This window comes from Hypanus sabinus, chromosome 3 (assembly GCF_030144855.1).
Source record: "Hypanus sabinus isolate sHypSab1 chromosome 3, sHypSab1.hap1, whole genome shotgun sequence".
Classification (NCBI taxonomy): Eukaryota; Metazoa; Chordata; class Chondrichthyes; order Myliobatiformes; family Dasyatidae; genus Hypanus; species Hypanus sabinus.
In genome coordinates, this window is record NC_082708.1 from 110,526,000 (window position 1) to 110,550,414 (window position 24,415).

Below are 24,415 nucleotides of genomic sequence, written 5' to 3' on the forward strand. Positions count from 1 at the left end.
ATTTCTTGTTTTTTGAAAAGGTGGCAGTAAATCAGAAGTGGCCAAAAGAGCAGTGGGTGGCGTTGATACAAAGTGTGTTAAAGGGGAAGCCCCAACGAGCATATGCGGCGTTGTCCCTGGAGGAGGGGGAAGCGGAGAATTATGCTGAGGTAAAAGAGGCCATTCTCAGGGCTTACGAAGTGGTACCCTTGCATAGGGTCCTTTTAGATTGTGAGTTGGTGTCGGGACCAGTGGAGCTGGGGGTCCTGCCGGAGTTGCCGGGGGAAGGCATGGATGTCCTTCTGGGGAACGACCTAGCGGGAGGGAAAATGGGAACAGCCGTGAAGCTGACAACCCAGCCTGCGAGGATTGAGGACCCTCCCTCAGATCTGAAGATATACCCCGCCTCCGCGGTCACTCGCAGCATGTCGAAAAAGACCGCTGAGAGAGAGAGCAGTCTAAATCTGGCCGGTTTTGATTTGGCCGACACGTTTTTACCGACTCTGTACCAGCGAGGGTTCGAGGAAGGTAAACCGGAGTAAGGAGGGCGGAGAGAGTAAACAGGGGGAGGTAGACCTGCCCTTAGCCAGACGAGAGTTTGTACGGGAACAGGAAAGGGACGAGGAGTTGATAACCTTGAGAGAGTTGGTTCTTTCGGAGACCGAGGTTGAAACCGAGCCCGAAGGTTACTACCTGAAGGAGGGTGTGTTGATGAGGAAGTGGAGGCCCCCCAAGGTGTCAGTCGATGAGGACTGGGTGGTGGTACATCAGATAGTAGTCCCGAAATTCTGAACTTAGCTCATAAGGGACCGTTAGGTGGGCATCTGGGAATAACGAAGACAGTGGATCAGGTTCAAAGAGAGTTCTATTGGCCAAACATGAGAAAAGAGATTACTGAATATTGTAAAAGGTGTCATACCTGCCAAATGGTGGGTAAGCCGAACCAAGTTATCCCTAAGGCACCCCTCCGATCCATCCCCGCGTGCGAGGAGCCTTTCTCCTGAATCATTGTAGGTTTTGTGGGACCCCTACCTAAAACTGCGAGGGGGCGGCAGTATATCATGACCATGATGTGTGCCGCTACACGATTTCCAGAGGCTGTGCCTCTGGGTAATATTAGGACCGCTGTGGTGGTGAGGGCCCTCATCAAATTCTTTACCGCAGTGGGGCTGCCTAAGGAGATACAATCGGATCAGGGGAGTACCTTCACATCTAACGCATTTTGGCAGATGATGACCCAGCTAGGGGTCAAACAAATTCTAGCCTCCGCGTACCACCCGGAATCCCAAGGGGCGTTGGAAAGGTTCCACGCTACACTAAAGACCATGCTTAAAACTTATTGTCAGGAGAACGTTCGAGACTGGGATGAGGCTTTACCCCTTCTGTTATTTGCCGTCAGGGATACAGTCCAGTGCTCACTGGGGTTCAGTCCGTTTGAGCTCGTTTTCGGTCACAGGCCCAGGGGCCCTCTAACCCTCCTGAGAGAAACGTGGTCTAGCCCGACCGTTCAAGTCAGTGTGATCGACTATGATCTGAAATTCCGGGAGAGGCTGCATAAAGTACGAGCCTTGGCAAAGGAAAACCTTAAAGAATCCCAGGAAAAAAATGAGTCAGTGGTATAACCCGAGAACGAGAGTTTTATGTAGGCGACAAGGTTTTGGTCCTATTTCCGGTAGTTAACCATCCCCCTCAGGCGAGGTTTCAAGGACCATATAAAGTGCGTAAGAAAATAGACTCGCTGAATTACGTGATTGAAACCCCCGATCGGCGAAAGCCGACCCAGTTAGTTCACATGAACATGATGAAAAGGTACCATGACACTACCCCCGCGGTGGTCGGTGCGGCCATGAAAACCGATCACAACCCCTTGGTATTCCTGGTCAATATGGAAAATAAAAACAGGAGGTTATTGAGCTGGAGTCTGATGCTGCAGGAATTCGATATTAAGATACAGCACATTAAGGGCAGTGATAATGTGCTAGCGGATTGTTTATCTCGATGCTGAACTAAGTGTATAACTGTATGGCTCTGTAATTAAAAGAAAAAGCTTGGGTATTCTGTTAGATTAAAAATCATGTAAGACTCTGTACAACTCCGTTTTTAACCGCTGGTAAAAAAACGTTTTTTTAGAGGGGAGGTGTTATGAATGTACCACAGCTCTGAGGGACCGAAGGGGCTGGAGCAGCCCCCTCCTTCCAGAGAATCGTAAGAGCACTATTAATTCGGGTCTGGGACCCAGGCAAATGAGAGACAATGTAATGGTTTTGGCCATGGCTCTTAGAGACACCTGTGCTGAGGGCATGACCCTGCTATGTGACAGCTACCACGGATATGGACACCCTCGGGCAATGTGGGGGTGGGGATTGCATCACCCTACTTTGATGGACATCTACAACTCTGCAAGTCAAGATAAAAGGGGACTGCAGAAGGCGGTACCCCAGAGAGACGCACCAGAAGGACTCCATAGCTCAACGCTCCCGTGATAGCTGGAAGCCAGTCAAAAGCCATGTGCGCTCCGTAACTTCTCTGCCTGGGGAGCGGGTGGCTGATAATACCGAGAAGGACTTCGAACTAATAACAGGGAAACAACGCTCCCCTGATTCAACGGTGTTGCTTCGTCAAAGACCCGGGCAAGTTTTGTCGTTTCTCCTCACTCTCTCTGAAACAAGTGAAACCCAGTGATTCCCCCAGAAAGACTGAAGCCTGCAGACTTCTGAGTGACTTTTATATTCCCAACGGACAATATATTATCCCCTAGACAACAGTCGAGATTATTTCTTAATGATGATTATTGCTATACCCATGCTTTAGATTGAGTTTGCCGATGTATATGTTCTGAATGTGTGGTTTAATCTTAAATTTGTGCCCCCTTTATGAATAAAACGTTTGAAAATAGTGCCATCAGACTCCAACGGACCTCTCTATCTTTGCTGGTGAGTTATCCAGTTACGGGATACGTAACATATAAAACTCAGGAAAGGGAAAGGATAGGGAGATTTGAAAAGCTGGAAGTATAAACTACTATAAAAGAATATAATCTAGAGGGAGATATTGCAATTCTTAAATGGTGTGCATACGACTCGGATTTTACACCAAATAAATTGGATGCTAGATTTAAGGACTGAACAGCTAAAGGAATAACAGTTCTTTGCAACATAATGAAAGAAGGAACACTGTTCAGTTTTGAAATGCTTAAAGAGAAACACTTATTAGAAACACAAGATTTTTATTGGTATTTATAGATGCGACAATATGTTAATAAGATGCTTAAAAATGTAACCAAGGCAAGTACACGATAGAGCTCTTTAGAAAAGCATATAATTCAGATAATGGTAGCAGAATCAATTCAAGCATGTAAAAGGGGTTGTCAAATCTTAAAACACATTCGACTTCATACATTAAAACAAAATGGTAGAAGGAAGGAGGGATAATTATATCTGAGGAAGAATGGACAACAATATGGAGATATCGATGGAAGTGTACCAGTTCACAGAAATGGAGGGAGTTTGGATGGAAAAATTTGATAAGGTATTTTATTACACCCTCTCAGAAATCCCATTATGATAGTAACCCCCCTGTTTGCTGGAGAAATTGTGGAAATCAAAATGCAAATCATTATCATATTTTTGGGACTACCCTGTTATCAAAAACTATTGGAGGGGGATACACAATGCCCTACAAGACATCTTTAAATGTGAAATACCCTTGGAGAGTAAGACCATATATTTTGGATATATACCTCAAGAATGGTTGAAAAGAGATAAATATTTAATGAATATACTGTTGGTGGCTGGTAAAAAGTCTCTTACTTAGAAATCGTTATCACAGGAGAGCCCAACTTTAAATGCATGGATGGAAGTTACAATGGACATTTACAAAATGGAGAGAATAACAGCATCTGTTAATCATAAGCTGGAACAATTTGATTCATACTGGGAAAAATGGTTTAACTACATAATGCCTCATAGGCCTGATTTTATTCTCACAAATCAATGAATCTGTTGTTAAAAAAAATCACTCCCTACTTGTACATAGTTCTTTCCTTTTGCTTGTTTTTTCTTTCCACTCTTTTCTATAAGTGTATACCTCAGATAAATACTTTGTGGAGATTTGTGATATATTTGATTATATGATATGTATGTATAATGTCTGAAATACATCTTATGGAAATGTTTGTTTGATGATGAACTTCAATAAAAAAAATTACAAAAAAGAAAAGCTGGAAGTATTGATCAGTGGAGCATTTTACACAGACTTCCACTCTGAATATGCCTGAAGTGCCTGAAATTTAATGTTTCTTGACATACAACTTATTTGTTACTTATCAGAAAGGAATTCTTGCTCAACCAATTTACAGCATATACTATGTACTGTACTTTTTGGCCTTATTTTGTTCTCTAGTTTCCCATTGCCCTACTGAGAAAGCAGAAGGTTAGCTTGGAATGCAAACTGAAAGTGGGTGGGGCAAGCTATTTTAATGTGCCTACTCAATCCTGTAGAAAGTTAAAATTGCCTAGATCATAAACAAGAGAAATTCTGCAGATGCTGGAAATCCAAACAACACACACAAAATGCTGAAAGAACTCAGTAGGTCAGGCAGCATCTATAGTAAAGAGTAAACAGTCAATGTTTTGGGCCGAGTCCCTTCTTCAGGACTGGAAAGGAAGAGGGAAGATGCCAAAATAAAAAGGTGGAGAGAAGGGAAGGAAGCTAGCAAGAAGGTGGTAGGTGAAGCCAGAGGGTGAGAAAGATAAAGGGCTGGAGTGAAGGAATCTGATAGGAGAGGAGAGTGGGCCATAGGAGAGAGGAGGGGACCCATGGGGAGGTGATAGGCAGGTCTCTGAGCACAGTGGGGTGGTCTTAGAGGAAAGGGAGGGAGGGAAATTGTTATTTACTGGAAGGAGAAATTGATACTCATGCCATCAAGTTGGAGGCTACCTGGACAGTATATAAGGTGTTGCTCGTGCACCCTGAGGGTGGTCTCATCTTGGCACAAGATGCATGTCTGGAATTTCTATTGATCTGCCATTGAAGATATGATTTATTATCATTGCAGATATTGAGAGTAATTCTATAGATTCAACACATAATCTAGCATTCTTAATAATTGCTAGGAGTTACACTAACCTGGATAGTCAGCAGCTCAGCTATTGGAACTACTGTCTGGTAATACCAGAGATCTGCATCCTGTGTGGGGAGTTTGCACATTCTCCCTGTGATTGCATGGGTCTCTTTTGAATGCTCTGATTTTGTCCCACAGCCCCATGACATGCCGATTAGTAGGTGCCACTATAAATTGTCCACAATGTGCAGGTGAATGGTGGAATCTGAGTGGAGTTGAGAATTTTTAAAATCGGATTAATGTAGGATCAGTGTAGGTGGGTGGCTAATGGTCAGCATCACTTGATGGGCTGAAAAGACTCTTCCCATGCTATATCTCTCTGTGACTCCTGAGAATTCCTATTCGTTTTATTGTTCAGAATGGAAAAAGAGCTAGTTCACTCAGCAAGAGTTACTCAGTAACAACACTGGAAATCAGAATCAAAATCAGGTTTAATGTCACCAGCATGTGTTGTGAAATTTGTTATCTTTATGGCTGTTAAAAGTAATTTTTGGGTTTATGTCATTCACACTTAGCAAATGGCTTCAGCCACCGGTCTTCAGTTCCTTAACAATTTTTAGTTTGCAACAATGCATTTCCTAAAAGCTGTGAATCCCAGTCCATTTGTAACAGTGCATTTCCTAAAAGTCGTGAATACCGGAATTCCAGTCCGAATGCTGCTGGTGCCTGTGGGATGGATGTAATCGGAGGTGTGGAGTTTGTATGCAGCTTCAAAAAAAAGCATTGTCTATACTTTGTAAATCTGGAATTGTCCTTTGTGTGTGTAGCAACTAAATATCGAGCCCCACGTTGGGGAGCAGCCCTTTCCACTGAAAGCGTCTCCGTATGATACTTTGTTTTGTCGAATAAAGAAGCTGCTTTGTATCTACCAGTAACTCTCGCTCCAGTGATTTCATTCACGCAACAACTGTGGCAGCAGTGCAATGCAATACGTAATAATGGAGAAATAACATGAATTACAGTAAGTATTTATATCAAATAGTTAAATTAAATAAGTAGTGCAAAAACAGAAACAAAAAAGTACTGAGGAAGTGTTCATGGGTCCAATGTCCATTCAGAAGTCTGATGACAGACCTGAATTGCTGAGTGTGTGCCTTCAGGCTTCTGTACCTCCTACCTGATGGTAACAATGAGAAGAGGGCATGTCCAGGGCGGTGGGGGTCCTTAATAATGGACGCTGCCTTTCTGATCCCTTTATGAGGATTGGTTCGTGTCCCCTTGTCTTACCCTTCCTGAAGTCCACAATCAGCTCTTTGATCTCACTGATGTTAATTATAAGTTTTTGCTGCAACACCACCCAACTACTATATCTCGCTCCTGTGCGCCTTCTTGTCACCATCTGAAATTGTGCCAACAATAGCTGTGTCATCAGCAAATTTATAGATGGCATTTGAACCATGCCTCGCCACACAATCATGGGTGTAGAGAGTAGAGCAGTGGACTAAGCACACAGCCCAGAGCTGCGCCAGTGTTGACCATCAGTGAGGAATGGGGATATTACTAATCTACAGAGATTGTGGTCTTCTGGTTACAGAGTTGAGGATCCAGTTGCAGAGGCAGGTACAGAGGCCCAGGTTCTGTAGCGTTTCGATCAGGACTGGTGCATTGCAGTTTAGCAGGAGACTGATGGAACACGATGTCTGGCTAGACATGGCTCCCATGCAGCATGTCTTAAGGATTTCACTTACACTGCAAGATCAGAAGACTGCAGAAAGCAAAGGCCTAAACGTTTGATTTGCTATTTGTACGTTCTTGCCCCCACATTCTTATCATTTGCCCAGGCAATTAAAGATTTGACTGAGGAAGAAATTAGTGCATAGGTGACATCAAATATAAATATTGACCTTTCTGGATAGAGCAGTAACTCTATATAAAATAAGTAAAATAGACAGTATATTACTGTGAAGTTGTACCTTACCTGCAGTAGAAAATCGAAAAGAGCTAGCTTGCACCATTCATAGTGGTGAATATTTGTACACCTCCAGTCTGGCTTAGGAACTTTGCCATGGACCCAACACTTCCATTTTAGTAATTGCTGGTAAGACATCCAATCCAATTTGACTGTAGACTGAGTATCATTATCAGCCACTAGCAAGGAATCATCCCAGAGAATAACAGGGCGAAGTAAGTCATCTTTTGAAAAGAGAAAAAAAAAGATTAGCTTATTTGATTTCCCCAAAATCAGCTGATTTATGAAATAGTTCAACACAGTCTAGTTCATGAGCACACAATAACTGGGTTGAGGAATTAGATACAGATTAAGGAGTGGGGGATTCATTAATAATGAAAAATTAAAGGGCTACTTTGTCTGCAAGATGATCAATTCCTTGGACTCTAGTTTGAGCTTCCCCACTAAGACTTGCTCAAATGTTCAAGGGTCACATTATTTGCTGTTTCACACTGTATGCGCTTTTAAAATTCTGTTCCAGTGGTGTCCAGTAAGTGTACAGATGCTAGAAATCTAGAGCAACACACACAAATTGCCAGAGGAACTCAACAGGTCAGGCAGCGTCTGTAGAAATGAATAGATAGTCAACGTTTCAGGCTGAGACCCTTCTTCAGGATTGAGAAGGAAAGGGGAAGATGCCAGAATAAATAAGTGGGAAGGGGAAAGAGGCTAGCAGGAAGGTGAAAAGTGAAGCCAGGTGAGAGGTAAAGGTGAAGGGCTGGAGAAGAAGTAATCTGATAGGAGAGAAAAGTGAACCATAGGAGAAAGGGAAGGAGGAGGGGACTCAGGGACAAGTGATAGGCAGGTGAGAAGAAGTGAAAGATCAGAGTGGGGAATAGAGGAAGGGAGGGGGAAGTTTATTACCAGAAGGAGAAATGAATATTCAATCCATCAGGTTGCAAGTACCCAGATGAAATGTAAGGTGTTACTCCTCCACGCTAAGGGTGGCCTCAACTTGGCACAAGAGCGTATCATAGACCAACACATCAGAATAGGAATGGGAATCAGAAATAAATGTTTGGCCACCAGGAAGTCACACTTGTGGTGGATGGTGTGGAGGCGCTCAACAAATCCGTCCCCCAATTTACGATGGGTCTCACCGATGCAGTATCGTTATTGTTCGAAGGCAACTGAAAACTGAGCAGCCTCTGAGTGAGCACGTGCATTCTGAACACTAAAGAATTTTTCAAAAATATGTTGGAACCACTCATCAGGTCGGGCAGCAACAGTGTTGAGAAAAACAGTCAATTTTTCAGCTTGGCAACCTTTAACGAGAAATATTAATTTTGTTTCTTTCCCCACAGACATTAACTGAGTACTTCCAGTATTTTTTGGTTTTTATTTCAAATTTCTAGCATCTGCAGCTTTTTGCTTTACAGTAAGTATTGGACAAAATTAAAAGTATGTTATCTACAGACCAAATAAGCAATTACTCAAGAGTATTTTTATTCATGTAAATTAGATTACTGCATAAGGACTTCATGCCATGGGAGAGGATTTCAAGATCACCTACTTTCATCAAATAGGCCATAAGTTTACAAGAACAATTGAAGAACTCATATGTATCCTGTGGAATACATCCTGTCTAACTGTGTTCCGGTCAATTATATTGGAAAGTCAAGCTTCCTGGGCGTGAGTATAAACACACCAATGCATCCTTAGATAACCTTCTGTATAAGTCTTTAATGTAGAAACCATCATGCTGCTGGTTCTGATGTCATGTGACACTGGAACTAAATTCTCAGCAATTGAGGCTGCAATTATATCGAAGGAAACAGTTAACGTCAGTGAACTTTGATTAGAAATGCAGAATGAGCTCACTGAAAGATTATTTAAGCTGCTGACAGGAAAAGTACTAAACATATTTCTTATAAAGATACAAAAGGAAGCCATTTGGTTCATCGAGTCCATCTCAGCTTGCACAGGAAGAACCCCACTTTTTCCTTTATTTCCCATGTACTCCTGCAACTTGTCCCTCTCACACATTCTCTTTGATTCATCTTAGATCATAAGACCACAAGACACACAACCAGAATTCGGCTACTCGGCTCATCGAGTCTGCTCCACCATTCCATCCAGACTGATTTATTATCTTTCACAACCCCATTCTCCAGCCTTCTCCCTGTAACCTTTGACACCCTGACTAAACAAGAACCTACCAATCTCTGCTTTAAATATATTCAATGACTTGGCCTCCACAGCCATTCGTGGCCATGAATTCCACAGATTCAGCAGCCTCTCATTAAAGAAATTCTTTCTCATCTCCTCTTCTCAATGGATGTCCTTCTATTCCGAGGACATGCCCTCTGGTTTTAGACTCACCCATTACAGAAAACATCCTCTTCACATCCACTCTGTCTTGGCCTGGAATGAGCTGTTTGACGTGGGGGAGGGGGGCTGTGTGTGGAAGCAAATGCAACAGGGGCATTCAAGAGGCTTTTAGATATGTGCATGTACAGTATGTGTGGGAGATAGAAGGATATGGACATTGTGTAGGCTGAAAGGATCCATTTAGTTGGACTTTCAGTTACTAATTTAGCCTTGTACAACATTGTGGGCTGAAAGGCCTGTTCTTGTGTGTCCTGTTCAACATCTATTTCAATCTGAGCAAGCCATCTAGTGAATAGTTGTTTCAGTTTGTATACTTAATCTATTAAATATACAGGTATATTTATCTTTTTTAAAACTTTTCCAATGATAGTTTTGAATATCATAGGTTAAGACAATTGTGCCCAAACTAACCATGCTTCTGAATTTCTTTCAATTTTAACCATAAAATATACAGGGGTTTTTTTTTATTTATTCTTTGAAGTGTCAAACCAATCTAAACAGTTCATTGGCCATTTTTAGTTGCTCTTCGTCAAGGTAAGTGACACCTCTGGGGCTCCATATCACAAACAGATTTCATTTAAAAGTCAAAGAGTTCACTCAGAAATCCACCATCACCAATCTCTATTACTTGGTTTAACTCTTTACATTGAACAACTACATTGACTCTGTCGAAAGCATAGCAATGGGAATACACTGGAACTTAGAAGGATGACAGGGGATCTGATTGAAACATATAAGATTATTAAGGGATTGGACATGCTAGAGGCAGGAAACATGTTCCCAATGTTGGGGGAGTCCAGAACCAGAGGCCACAGTTTAAAAATAAGGGGTAGGCTGTTCAGAATGGAGTTCAGGAAAAACTTTTTCACCCAGAAAGTTGTGGATATATGGAATGCTCTGCCTCAGAAGGCAGTGGAGGCCAATTCTCTGGATGCTTTCAAGAAAGAGTTTGATAGCGCTCTTAATGATAGCAGAGTCAAGGGATATGGGGAGAATGCAGGAACAGGGTACTGATTGTGGATGATCAGCCATGATCACATTGAATGGCGGTGCTGGCTCAAAGGGCCAAATGGCCTACTCCTGCACCTATTGTCTATTGTCTATTCCCAGAGTATGCCTGTCCCTTTGCTAAATATATGTTTTTAATTACTTAATTTAAAGAGACACACACAAAATACTGAAGGAGCTCAGCAGGTCAGGCAGCATCTATGGAGGGGAATAGACAGTCAACGTATTTTGTGTGTGTTGTGCTGGATTTTCAGCATCTGCAGAAGCTCTCATTTTTAATATATCTCATTCTGATTTGGAGTGTGTTTTACAGTATGGCAAGATAGAACATGCTCGATGATATTGTGCCAACCTTTTACTATAAGATCAATCAAACCTTACCCTTCTACATAGCCCTCCATTTCTCTATCATCCAAATTGTTGTATATTTAATATGTCAATAAGATTTGAGCAATCGTGTGTGTGTGTGTGTGTGTGTGTGTGTGTGTGTGTGTGTGTGTAGTATGATTAAGCATTCTTTCTGTATTAAATAATTCATTACAGGTTGTATCTATAAATAAGCGAATTGCACACACTATCACGAGATATGTTATGCCTCACTTAAACTAGAAATTAGAATTACATTTCATACTCCTGCGTCTTCCTTTGAACTAGCTTAATGCTCTGAAGTTACAAAATATAACGTGCGCTGTACCTATCTAAGAGTTTCTTAAATACACCTAATGTATCTATCTCCACTGCCACCCTTGGCAGGGTGTTCCAAGCACTTGGCACTTCCTGTAGTCTCGATAGACCATGGATTTGCACTTTGGAAAGTTTCCAGGGCGCAAGCCTGGGCAAGGTTTTTTCTTTATGGAAGACCAGCAGTTGCCCAAGCTGCAATTCTGTCCTCTCCACACCACCAATGTTGCCCAAGGGAAGGGCATTAGATTCCCTTCCCACGATACAGGGAACAAGACAAAGCTTCCAGCCAAACAATGATTCACTTGACATTTCAATTTGGTGTACTGCAGTCGCTGCTCATAATGTGGAGAAATCAAACACAGATTGGGTGGCCAGTGTGCAGGGCACCTCCATTCCGTGTGTAAGGTGACCCTGAGTGTCCAGTTGCCTGCTGCTTTGACTCCCTTTCCCATGCTCGCTCTGACTTCTCTGTCCCTGACTTTCTATTTGATGCCAAACGTAATACAAGGAACAGGAACTCATCTTCCATCTGCATAATTCATAGCTCTCAGGACTTAATATTACAGTTAACAATTTGAGATATTGTCACTCCTCAAACCGGCCACCAAAGGGAGGCAGAGATGATTTTTGCTCGTCTGCTCATTAGGCTAACGATTAGTTCACTGTTATCACGTGGATCTTGCTTGTAGCCCTGTACAAGTCCCTTGTCTTTAGTTTGTTGCTCAGTCTTGGAATCATCTTCTGTAAGTGAAGTCTTGCCTTTGTCTTTAAGAATATCTAGTTTCTGAAACGTTAATTTTCGTGGGGTGAGGAATCTTGATTTTGTGGACACTCTGCCAGTTCCTTGCCTACTAAGGGCTCCAGTAAAGCCTTGCTGGATTGCTTCCTCTAATTTTGCGTGACTTACCTCTGCAATTGGATTTACTGCTCATTCAGTGTGAGGGAAGTTCAAACTGAGTAAGTTACCTAGTCAGCAGTGACAGGTATCATTGCTTCATTTACTATTCATTGACAACCTTTGCTATTTTTGACTGCTTTAGTCTCAAATAATCCCTCTGCTTGCTCCATTCACCCCTTCTTTCCACTACTTAAGTGCCCTTCATTTCTCATTTTTCTGGTTCTGATGAAGCTGAAATGGTCAGCTTTGTCACTTGTTCCTTGAAACATGCAAACAATGCATTTCACTGTATCAAATCAGTGAAGATCGTTCTGGGCAGCCTGCAAGTGTTGAACTGCTTCTGGCACCACGTAGCAAGCCCACTACTCACTAACCCTAACCTGTACATCTTTGGAATGTGGGAGCAAACTGGAGGAGCTGAGTGGTAGAGACAAATACATTAAAGGATTTTAAGAGAGGTTTAGATATTCTCATGAATGTGAGGAAGATGGGGAAGGGGGATGGACATCATGTGGGTAGGAGGATTAGGTTTTTGGGGCTTTTTGATTTGCTCTTTAGCTGGTTTGGCACAACATTGTGGGCTGAAGGGTCTGTTCCTGTGCTGTACTGCTCTGGCCTAAAACCTTTGAGTCTACATGATTAAATGAAACACTACAAGCAGCTTCATCCCTCACTTAAACGGTGAAGTGACCTATGTGACTTTCCAACAGCAATTACTGAATCAAATGAACTTTGGAAGATTGTAGTTTAGGATTGTGCAACAGTTTCCACCAGCAGCTTTAAAAACTTTGTAAGCAAACTGTCTAACCCTGTGAAACAACTGCTCTGTGGCATCATTACTTGTTATTGTTTGTACTTGTTAAAGTTCCATACTGAATCAACATTATTTTCTTTGCTTTGTCCACTTCCTCAATCAGTAAATGCACAAGTAAAGTAGCAATTCAAAATGTATGGTATTTTGTTTTTCATTTAACATATTGCTGTCAATTTCTATGGGAAACACTGTACAACAAACAGAGAAAGTCAGAGTGCAGATACACCAAATACTTAAGAAAGCAAGTGAAACGTTGGCTTCTATTCTAAGGGAATAATCATGAAAGCAAGTCGAAGAACAATTATTACTGGGAACAAACCTGAAATACAGCAGTCCTGATTTCCAACTTAATGTAAGGATATGTTAGCTTTGGCATGGCAAAGTGGCTTTGGATTGATTCCTGAATATGTGGGGGAGGGGGGGATTGAGTAAGTGAGATCAGTATTCTCTGAAAAGTACAAGAATGAGAAGATCTTGTTTGAAATGTATAAGATCCTGGCAAGATGTATCCCTAGATGGGGGTACTGCAAACAAGGGTCCTTTCCCTCAAAATAAAGGGATGTCTAGGTAAAGATTTCTGTCTCTAAAGAAGGTTGCAGATTGTTGGAACACTCTACCTCAAAGAGCTGTCTATAGTCATTAAACATATTTAAAAATGGAAGTAAGAATATGAAAGGTTATGGAAAAAGGAATGAAAATTGCATCCAGATCAATGATTTAATTAGAGATTATCATACTGAAGCAGGCTAAAGGGTTTCACATGTTCCTATCTGTTATTTTTAATTCTAGTTTGTCACCTTTTGTTCTTTGTATCACTCTAAAATCCCTGATTAATTTTGCATTGTTTGCTACTTTTCATCTTGAATTGTGTTTTAAGATGCCTATAGGTCTGGCAACTCTGGCAGGGTCTGTAAGACATTACTTCATTCAAAGTGAAACCCAATAGCATGAATGGCAGCGATGCTTCACTACCAGATGAACTCAAGGCCTCCTATGCACGCTTTGAAAGGGAAAATATAACTACAGCTGTGAAGATCCCTGCTGCACCTGATGACCCTGTGATCTCTGTCTCAGAGGCCGATGTTAGGCTGCCTTTAAAGAGAAACCCTCGTAAGGCGGAAGGTCCCAATGGAGTACCTGGTAAGGCTCTGAAAACCTGTGCCAACCAACTAGCGGGAGTATTCAAGGACATTTTCAACCTCTCACTGATACGGGCAGAAGTTCCCACTTGCTTCAAAAAGGCAACAATTACACCAGTGCCTAGAAAGAATAATGTGGGCTGCCTTAATGACTATTGCCCGGTAGCACTCATATCGACAGTGATGAAATGCTTTGAGAGGTTGGTTATGACTAGACTGAACTCCTGCCTCACCTGGACCCCCTGCAATTTGCCTATCATCACAATAGGTCAATGGCAGACACAATCTCCACGGCTCTTCACACGGCTTTAGACCACCGACACAACACAAACACCTACGTCAGAATGCTGTTCGTCAACTATGGCTCAGCATTTAATAACATCATTGCCACAATCCTAATTGAGAAGTTGTAGAACCTCCCTCTGCAATTGGATCCTCGACTTCCTAACAGGAAGATCACAGTCTGTGAGGATTGGTGATAACATATCCTCTTCGCTGACAATCAACACTGGTGCACCTCGGGGGTGTGTGCTTAGCCCACTGCTCTACTCTCTGTGTATATATATGACTGTGTGGCTAGGCATAGCTCAAATACCATCTACAAATTTGCTGATGATACAACCATTGGTGGTAGAATCTCAGGTGGTAACGAGAAGGCGTACAGGGGTGAGATATGCTAACTAGTGGAATGGTGCTGCAGCAACAAGTGGACACTCAACGTCAGTAAGATGAAAGAGCTGATTGTGGACTTCAGGAAGGGTAAGATGAAGGAACACATACCAGTCCTCACAGAGGGATCAGAAGTGGAGAGAGTGAGCAGCTTCAAGTTCCTGGGTGTCATGATCTCTGAGGATCAAACCTGGTCCCAACATATTGATGTAGTTATAAAGAAGGCAAGACAATGGCTATACTTTATTAGGAGTTTGAAGCTATTTGGCATGTCAACAAATACACTCAAAAACTTCTATAGTTGTACCGTGGAGAGCATTCTGACAGGCTGCATCACTGTCTGGTATGGAGGAACTACTGCACAGGAATGAAAGAAGCTGCAGAGGGTTGTAAGTCTAGTCAGCTCCATCTTGGGCACTGGCCTACAAAGTACCCAGGACATCTTTAAGGAGCAGTGTCTCAGAAAGGCAGCATCCATTATTAAGGACCTCCAGCACCCAGTGCATGTCCTTTTCTCACTGTTACCATCAGGCAGGAGGTACAGAAGCCTGAAGGCACACACTCAGCAATTCAGGAACAGCTTCTTCCCCTCTGCCATCCGATTCCTGAATGGACTTTGAAGCTTTGGACACTACGTCACTTTTTTAATATACAGTATTTCTGTTTTTGCACATTTTTAATTAATCTATTCAATATATGTAATTTGCTTGTTTATTTATTATGTTTTATTTTATTATTTTTCTCTGCTAGATTATGTATTGCATTGAACTGCTGCTGCTGAATTAACAAATCTCACATCACATGCTGGTGATAATAAACCTGATTCTGATATTTTTGAAAGTAGAATTTTCTTTGTTGCATATTTTGCTGGTTTTCAGATTAAGTTCTGTTGGGAAAACTTCCTACTGGCTAGCTGTCATGTTATCTGTTTACATATCTTCCCAGTTTACTGTCTGAAATCAGCCTTGCCCAACTTAGAATATTAGAGCTGCTTCCTGTTTCCCCCCTTCAATTATCAGTTCAGACTTCCTCACATGTTGGTCTCTATATCAGATAAATGTTCACAGACTATGAGTATGTTAGCAAAGTCTCGTTCATTAAACAGCTAAATCTAATCTGACCTGACACTTGTTGGTTCAGAGACATTTCATTAAAGAAAGCTACTTTGAATACATTCCAGAAAAACACTATCTTTCAGACATTAGCAAATTTGCTTATCTCAGCCAATACTGAAATTGAAATTTCCGATAAAGGTAACTGTTTTGCTTTGAGCATGTCTAATTTCTCTAACACATTTGTAGAACTGTGAAAGTGGCTGGATTCCATTCAGGAATGAGAAGAGCAAAGAAAGCAATTATAAAAGTGTGACTGAGTAAAATTAAACATTTTCATTCCATTTTTATTGCATATTAAATATGTATGCAATAAAAGAATATTTTAAATAATCCTTGTAAATTTTACATCTAGTCCTGTTGACTTTTAACACTGGCATTCAGGAAATAACATATTTCAAACTAATAATAAATTCTGTCTCTTTTTTATTTTTTCACAGCCAACAGTGTAACATTTTGTTGCTGAGTATCTGTGGTAGAAGTTCAGTAAAGCGTCATCCTTCTATAAACTGCTGGAAGATCAGTGAAAACTCAGAAAATAGTTTAAAATTTCTTGGACTTTTACCAAGCCAGAGCAAATAAGGACAGATCTGGGAAATTATTTGTGAACGACTTTAAAGAAAACACACACTAAATAAATGGGGTGAAGGCAGGGGAGTGGTGATGACTGGAAGAATTGGGTCAGCCCGTGATTGAATGGTGGAGTGGACTTGATGAGCCGAATGGCCTATTTCTGCTCCTATGTCTATAGTCTTATGGTCTTGATGGTTAATAAACTCCCTTTTATGGATAAGTTGTTCCTTGGTGCATTAATTGAATTGAATGGAATCGCCTGACAGTATTCCCATTTTAAGTATTTCAGTGTGGGATGAGCATTTACAATTCTCAGATTTCTGGATTGATGGTGTATGCAGTGACAATGCCGGTCAAATTCCACCGAATTGGCTGAATCCCCCTTGGGCAATGCAACTAAAGATGTATAGACACCCACCTTGGAAAGGTTGGAGTCTAAGTAAAAGAAGCCTGTTGAAACTATTGCCAAGGATCCTGAAACTGTGAAACTCCCTCATTATCTCCATTGGCCGATTAAAGCACCAAGGAAGATTAAAATTATAGAGGCCAGTGCAGAGATCAGGTGTGTTCAGTACTGTCTACCAACCTCTTGCCCGCTGCTGCTGGTGTCTGAGTGTGACGGTGTCTCTCTCCCTCTCTCTCACTACCCCTGAAGGAAGGTCCCTGATTCAAATGATCTCACTCTCACACACTCTCTGTTAGAAGGATGGTATTGGAGCAAGGTTTAATCGATGAGGATTGGATTCGTATTTCATGTCGGCTTTTGGTTTTGTTACGGGCAATTCCGAATCTTTACAGCCTGCAGATAACAAACACTGAGCAAAATCAAAGTATGCCTGGACTCTTTCGATTTTTGTGTTTGCATATTCTGTGTTTTTTAACCTATTTTGCAATTTGTGCGATTTGTTTTTTAGCACAGGGAGGGAGGGGTTGATTTTTCTTTGAATATGTCCCATAGTATTTCTTTGTTTCATGGCTGTCTGTGGGGAAGACTAATCACAGGGTTGTATACTGCGTACATACCTTGATGATAAATATACCTTGTATCTTTGAATTGTAAGACTCACCTATACACAAGGGAACAATTTCCAATTTCCAGCCAGCACCTTTGGGATATGGGAGGAAGCAAGCACAATCTGCATTTAAATCCAACTTTACGAGCTGTGGAACCAAATCACCCACAACGTAAATGACATTTGAACTGTGAATATGCCCTGGGTTGCTGGGGCAGCTGAGAGCGATGGCTGGGGCCAGTCCATGGTCATGGGGTCTCACCCTGAAATGTCGACAGTGCTTCTCCCTATAGATGCTGCCTGGCCTGCTGCGTTCCACCAGCATTTTGTGTATGTTGCTTGAATTTCCAGCATCTGCAGATTTCTTCATGTTTGAAATTTGAACTTTAGGTTTTACAAAAAACTAAGATTTATAGTCAAAAACCGAGGGTTCGTGGTTGTGTCTTTGACAAGCAATCCTTGATGAAGGTATCATGGTTTATTTGTAAGAAAATTGGTCACTCTGCATTCCTATTTTAATGAGTTGTCTATTACAAGCCTATTATAAGTGCACATCCAAAGAATTAGGATCCCAGATGATAAAAAATGTGCAAAAACGGGACACAAGGGTAACAAAATTCCACATTTTGGAAATTAAGGCCTGTAGTTTTCATAAACTACGCAATCAGTATCGAAACAGATACAAATTCTAGATTTCCACTCGGTATAGCCATTAACAGACTGTTTTGAGCGGATTTCAGCTATGCAATGTTGATCTTTTTAATACATCAACTATCCAGAAATAAGCACTGCAAGTCCTTTAGACATTCCTTACCCAATATGGAGAGGCTTTTTCTATTCATTTATATGTTGGATATGTTGGATATGCCAAGGCCAGCATTTATCGTCTGCCCCTAACTGCTCTTGAAATATTGATGGCGACCAATGCTTGAACCTGGAAATGAAAATGTCAAAGATCCTTCCACACTGGAGCTACAGGAAGATTTCCAAGATTCCAAGTGACAATGAAGGAAAAGTAAGGTGTATCAATCAAAATGGTGTGTGACGTAAAGAAGACCAAAAATGGTGGTGTTTCCATTTGATTGCTGCTCTTGTTCACCTAAAGGTAAGAAATCACTGGCTTGTGGTTTGGTCTGGAAGAAGATGGTGCCAATGAACAAAGCGACCATGGGTGGCACACTCCAGATGGTTCACAAAACTGCTTCTCTCACTACCTTTAAGTCTTTTTTTAGCAAATATGGACCTGCTACTGTTGGAGACTGATCTACATTTTACTGTCTCTGATAGGGTTCCCTGAGGTTTTGAGCAAAGGGTGCAGCCTCGAGGCTAAGAAGCCTGGAGACAGGGCACGAGCTGATGATGGATTCTTTCTTGCTGATTAAAGTGTTGAGGAAGATTGAAGGCATTGAAGCAAGAGCAGAAGGCCAGCGGGTGTTCAGCGCTGTCTACCATTCTCTCACTGCTGCCAGAGGAAAGTGTATGCGTGTTAATGGCCTCTCTCTCCCTCACTGCTCCCAGAGCATATCGGACCTAATACTATGAAACCTCATGCAATCTGGAGTCGATGTGAGCAACATTCACTCTGGCCTCTATGACATCGGCAGTGTTGCATCTTTCATTCTGGCGGTAAAGTTCAAAATCATAGGCTGTGATTGTGGAGACTGGATTCCTCCTACTGTCCATTATGCTGCTGGTGTTTAGGGCAGCAATGAAGGTCCTCCATCTCTGGTGTTCAGTGCTTCCTTCATCGCATCAGTAGCTTAGTTTTCACTACTGGCAGTCATGCAAGTTCTGGGTGGAGACCCAAGAATTACACTCTATTCAGATGTAGGATTCTTCATTGCTGCTTCCGTAAGTTTTGTTTTACCAGTCACAGTTGTTAGCCTTGTGCTGAACCCCCATACCTGGAGGACCAGTGGACCCCTCTTAGTCTGTCCTCTACCCTTTGTGTTTGGCATGGGTGACCCTACCAAGAGCCAAAGTATAAAGCCTTGACTCCAGCCAACATAGCTCTCTGGCTCATTGAGGAGTTCAAGCTTCCAGCCCTACAACAAGGTGGTGGTCCTCTTGGAGGTTGGAAACTAGGAAGTTGGCTAAAAGGTGTGGCTTCTTCACTAAAGCTACATTTAGGCTACAGATGATTGATCTGTGTAGACAGCTCTCCCAATTCAACTAAACCTCATCTCTGATGGAATTAATTTGTAAGATTGATCATTTCTTTGTCTGATTCTCGTTCGTGTTATTTTGAATGCTTCATTTAGTTTTAATGTTATCTTGTGTGAAAATGTAGCTCAGCTCAGTGACTACCTGGACAATGAACACTTGGTTTCCTCTAAGTTAGCTCAGTTAAGAACATCAAATTTCTTTCCCCAGAGGCCAATAGTGAAACAACGAGATTGAATATGAAAGCAGATTAGTAAAGTGCCTTTTGGTTGTTACTGAGCTATATATCAAAGCTCTGAACCATTGATCAAGATAGAACAGCTAGTCTCAGCTACCAAGATCTGAAAACCATTAGATTTTCATTTAAAGAAAAATCAACTAGTTCACTCAGAAGGAAATGAGCCATTTTAGCCACTTTATTTTCAAAACAATCAACATAGTTGAAAACTGCCTCTCATTTTAGGGGCAAATTAAGATGGGCAATCTATGCTGGCATTGTCAGCAATGACTACATCTCATAAACAATTCATGACAGTGCACAGCAAACTAAAAAGCTGATGTCCAGGGCTACAATAACATTTTTGCAATTTATGAATTAAAATCAATGAAGAGCACCAGCTTGCAGTAAACCACAATACAAAAAAAGAATAGATAACTTAAAGTAATTGAAATCCAGCTTTCAACAAGCAACCGCAACAGACTGGTCTCAACAAAATGATGGATGAACTCCAAGCATTTTATGTCAGTCCTCACTGAGAAGATAACAACAATTTGTCAAAAATTCAAGAGTGTCAAGGGACAGAAGAGAGTGTAGTTGCTATTACCAAGAAGGTGCTTGGGAAGCTGAAAGATCTGAAGGCATGCCAGTCACTTGAACCCAATGTACTACACCCCAGGCTTCTGAAAGAGATTATGCAGGCATTAGTAATGATCTTTCAAGAAGCACTAGATTCTGGAGTGGTTCCAGATGACTGGAAAATTGCAAACGTCACTCCACGCTTCAAGGAGGGAGGGAAGCAAAAGACAAAATTGTATGCCAGTTAGCCTGACTTCGGTGGCTGGGAAGGTATTGGAGTCTATTATTAAGGATGAGGTCTTGGGGTACTTGGAGGTGCATGATGAAATGAGCCAAAGTCAGCATTGTTCCCTTAAGGAAAAATCTTGCCTGAAAAATCTGTTAGAATTCTTTGAGGAAATAACAGGCAGGATAGATAAAGGAGAGTCAGTGGATGGTGTTTATTTGGATTTACAGAAGGCCTTTGACAAACTGCTGTACATGAAGATACTTAACATAAGAGCCTGAGGTGTTACAGGAAAGATACTAACATGGATAGAAGGTTGGCTGATTGCAAGAGTCAAAGTCAGAATATAGGGGGCCTATTCTGGTTGGCTGCTGGTGAAAAGTGGGGATTTGCAGGGGTCCTTATTGGGACTGCTTCTTTTCACATTATACATCAATGATGTGGATGATGGAATTGGTGGCTTTATAGCCCAGCTTGCAGATGATATGAAGGTGAGTGGAGGGGCAGATAGTTTTGAAGAAGCAGGGAGTCTACAGGACTTGGACAGACTGGGAGAATGGGCAAAGGAGTAGCAGATGGAATACAGTGTATGGTCAGGCACTTTGGTAAGGCAATAAAGGTGTAGACAACTCTCTAAATGGAGAAAATTCAAAACACAGGTGCAAATGGACTTGGGAATCCCAGTGCAGATTCATTCAATCAGACTGAGTCAGTGGCAGGGAAAGCAGACATTACGTTGGCATTCATTTAAGAGGACTAGAATAATAAGAGCAAGAATGAGGCACTGGGGCCTCACTTGGAGTATTGTAAGCAGTTTTGGAATCCTTGTCTAAGAAAAGGTGTGCTGGCAGTGGAGAGAGCCCAGAGGCACATGTTTCTACATTGTTTCAGTGGCCTGAACTATGCTCCATCTTCAAGTGCAGCCCAGTCAGGGCACTGTTCAGTGTCAACATGGTCTCTGGCTTATTCCCATCTCACACTAGTTGGACACTGGGCAATGAATCAACTTTCACTTTGTCACATTGTAATGTTTTGTACCATTAACACTTCAAAGTTTATTTTAGATTTAAATGATATCCATTGACCTTGATTTTGCGATCAGCAATAACGATAGGAACACACCCCTGATCTCAAAGAAAGCTGCCATAATGACAGGGTTGGTCTTCCTCCACCATTCTGCCTCCATGCATTTCCCTTCATTTTCATGGTCATCTGCCAACCCCAGGGCAAAAAAAACACCAACGAAGTAAATATTTCCTGGTGTGTCAGCAGAGAGACCAATGTGGACAAGGCCCAGAAATTGGCAATCAGGTAGAACAAGCCACCAACTAGCCCGCATTAGACACGAGCCCTATAAGTGACATTCCTAAAGGGCCTTGCTAAGTGTAGATATGTTAATTTACTGGGTGGTTTATCATGTAATTAATGAACTGCCAGGATAGATCTATTTCAAGGCTAAACTAACAGCACAGGTATCATAAGAATGAGATTTTTCTGAACACTATCTTCCCGCCAGCTGCCTGTAAGGGAGTTTATATGCTCCCCGATGACTATATGGGTTTCTTCCCACAATCCAAATTGTCCTGCAGTTAGGCTAGGGTTAAATTGGGGGATACTGGGCAGCACTGCTCGAAGGGCCAAAGGGCCTATTCCACATTTTTTTATTTTATTGAGATGCTAGAAATCCATAGTAACACTGAATGCTGAAGGAATTCAGCAGATCAGATAGCATCCACAGAGAGGAATAAAGAGCTGACATTTTGTGCCATGAGTGGGCTCTTTATTCCTCTTCGCCCACTGCTCTACTCCCTCGATACCCAAGACTGTGTGGATAGGAATAGGTTAAATGCTCTCTATAAATTGGCTGATGAGACAAACATTGTCGGGAGGCATCTCAGATGGAGAAGCAACCCGCCACGATTTGAAAAGTAATTGCTCTGAGCAAGGGCGCCATCAGCAGGCGGGCAGGAGCATCCGGTTGGAAACTTCAGCCAGGACACACAGACTGCAGATGGGTTTCTTGCACAAGTACTCTGGAGGCTACTTTCTAAAGCATCCCAAAGTAACCTGGTGCTCACCTTTAACAAAACGAACCCTTCTGGCCACGGCGGGAAGAGTCCTGTTCAACCCCAAGATGCGGTCCAGATGGAAAGCAAACACTTCGCTGACATCCACGGGTCTCTTGAGAAGCCCGCACGGCTGTCGGCAGCCGGACGCTTTTGGAAGGTCCCGGCGTCCAGCATCGACCTCTCGCCAATCAACGGGATGCTGATCTCCGCCGATTCCTTCAAATAAGATCAGAGGTGGGCGTCCAGTTCGGGGGACCTTGTGGAACTGAGTGATGCTGGAGTCGGCTAGGAACCGCATGGCATTGATGTCCGCCTTGCTGAGCCAGAAAGGAGCGCTATCGCTGTAAATCCTAATATTGCTCCCAGTGTCTGGATTCTCCGCTTGATGGGATCTCCTTTCTCCCGTTTCTTTTGAACTTTTCGACCTACGTTCCACCTTAACTCTGGCGAGAGGTAAAAGGGCCGAGTCCTCCGCTTGCCCTAGTCTGTGGTCTGTCGGTTCATTGTCCCGATCAGTGAATAAACTGGGATCACCGTACTGCGCAGCTTGTGCGCGTTTAGTTTTCCACTTCTTCCTGAGCTTGGGCCTCACTGTCCCCCTGATATTGGCCGGTTTTATCCTTTTTGATCTGAGTGTCATGTACACCACATTGGGGTTGGAGGTAATCCTCTCTTGCTCGCTTTCCCCGGCTCGGAGGCGGCCGGGGAATCGACTAACGGGCTCGGCATCCCTCTTGCCGTCATATTCAACGACCCAGACCTGGAATAAGACGTTGCCCTGCATCACAACGAAGGCATAAAGCAAAAAGGCTGCGGCGATCACCAAACCCCTCCGGATCTTGGGACGTCTCCCACTTGCTATCCGGACACAAGAGGCAGCGAACAAGAAGCAGGGTTTGCCGGGTTTGAGAGAAGTCATCCTGTCGGCGTCCCAACATGATGGACAGAGCTGCCAGAGACAGGCGAGGGGGTTCCAAAGATCAGGTAGCCAGCATACTCCTTAACCGCTCTTTCATCTGCCCGCACCCAGCAACCTGACAGGCAAATAAGGAAACGTGAACACCCACAGGCTTACGCCTCTCTGTAAATGGTAAAGCGATTGCCAGCGAATGAATGGAGAAAGTGAGCAGACTGCTCCCACTCCGCAGAGAGACGCACTGAATCAGCAACAGTACTACGCTAGCTGTGGAGGGCGTTTTCTTTCCATTGCAGTTCCAGAGGGTTGGCTGAAACTGTCACCTTTTCATTCGAAACAATATTCACTGCAAATAGTTTTAGCCGTTCTATTCCAACAGTCCCATCACGCATTGAACGTCCTCTTTGAATAAAATAATCGCAGGGAATCGCGCACGTTTAGCATGATCCGCTCTCTGACACTTTGAAAAGATTGAATAATAATATGAGAGCTGAATTTTCTCACTGTTTGCTCGCCTGTTTGGAAGAAGTTGGTAGGCGATCGTGTAATTTTGTCAAACGGTGTAAATCCGATAGGGCCATCTGTCACTGCTAAAACTGATAGCCCCAAAAACATCGCAAATTGGGCTGGGGGGGGGGGGTCAAATATGTATCAACGACCAGGGAATGAAACCACACGCAGGTCATGTTTTACATCTTCGGAGAGACCTGCTGACGTTCGATAAACTAGTATTTTGGGAGAAAGCATCGGAACAGCGTTTTCCAACAAACCAGGATCCGATTTAGTAGTTACAGTCACAGAATTCCTCCAGCACAGCCATTTGCCAAAACTGCAGAAACGGAGCAGGAGACTGCGGGAAAAATAGTAAGGATTCTTTCAAACTGACAACTTTGTACTGACATCATTACCGCTTCGAGGAATGCGAAAGATCCCGTTTATTGAAGCGTTGGTTATT

At 42.5% G+C, this 24,415-nt stretch overlaps 1 protein-coding gene across 1 annotated transcript in view; it reads right to left on the reverse strand.

Moving 5' to 3' along the window:
• The window catches only part of gask1b (golgi associated kinase 1B), a 48,192-nt gene extending 24,140 nt beyond the window's left edge, over positions 1 to 24,052 (reverse strand). The window contains exons 1-2 of the mRNA XM_059964932.1: positions 22,554 to 24,052; positions 7,020 to 7,234 (exon numbers count right to left, since the gene is read on the reverse strand). Of these exons, the coding sequence (XP_059820915.1) occupies positions 7,020 to 7,234; positions 22,554 to 23,463 (1,125 nt within the window). The 5' untranslated portion in view covers positions 23,464 to 24,052. The remainder of the gene's footprint in view (positions 1 to 7,019; positions 7,235 to 22,553) is intronic.
• Positions 24,053 to 24,415: the final 363 nt, after the last annotated feature.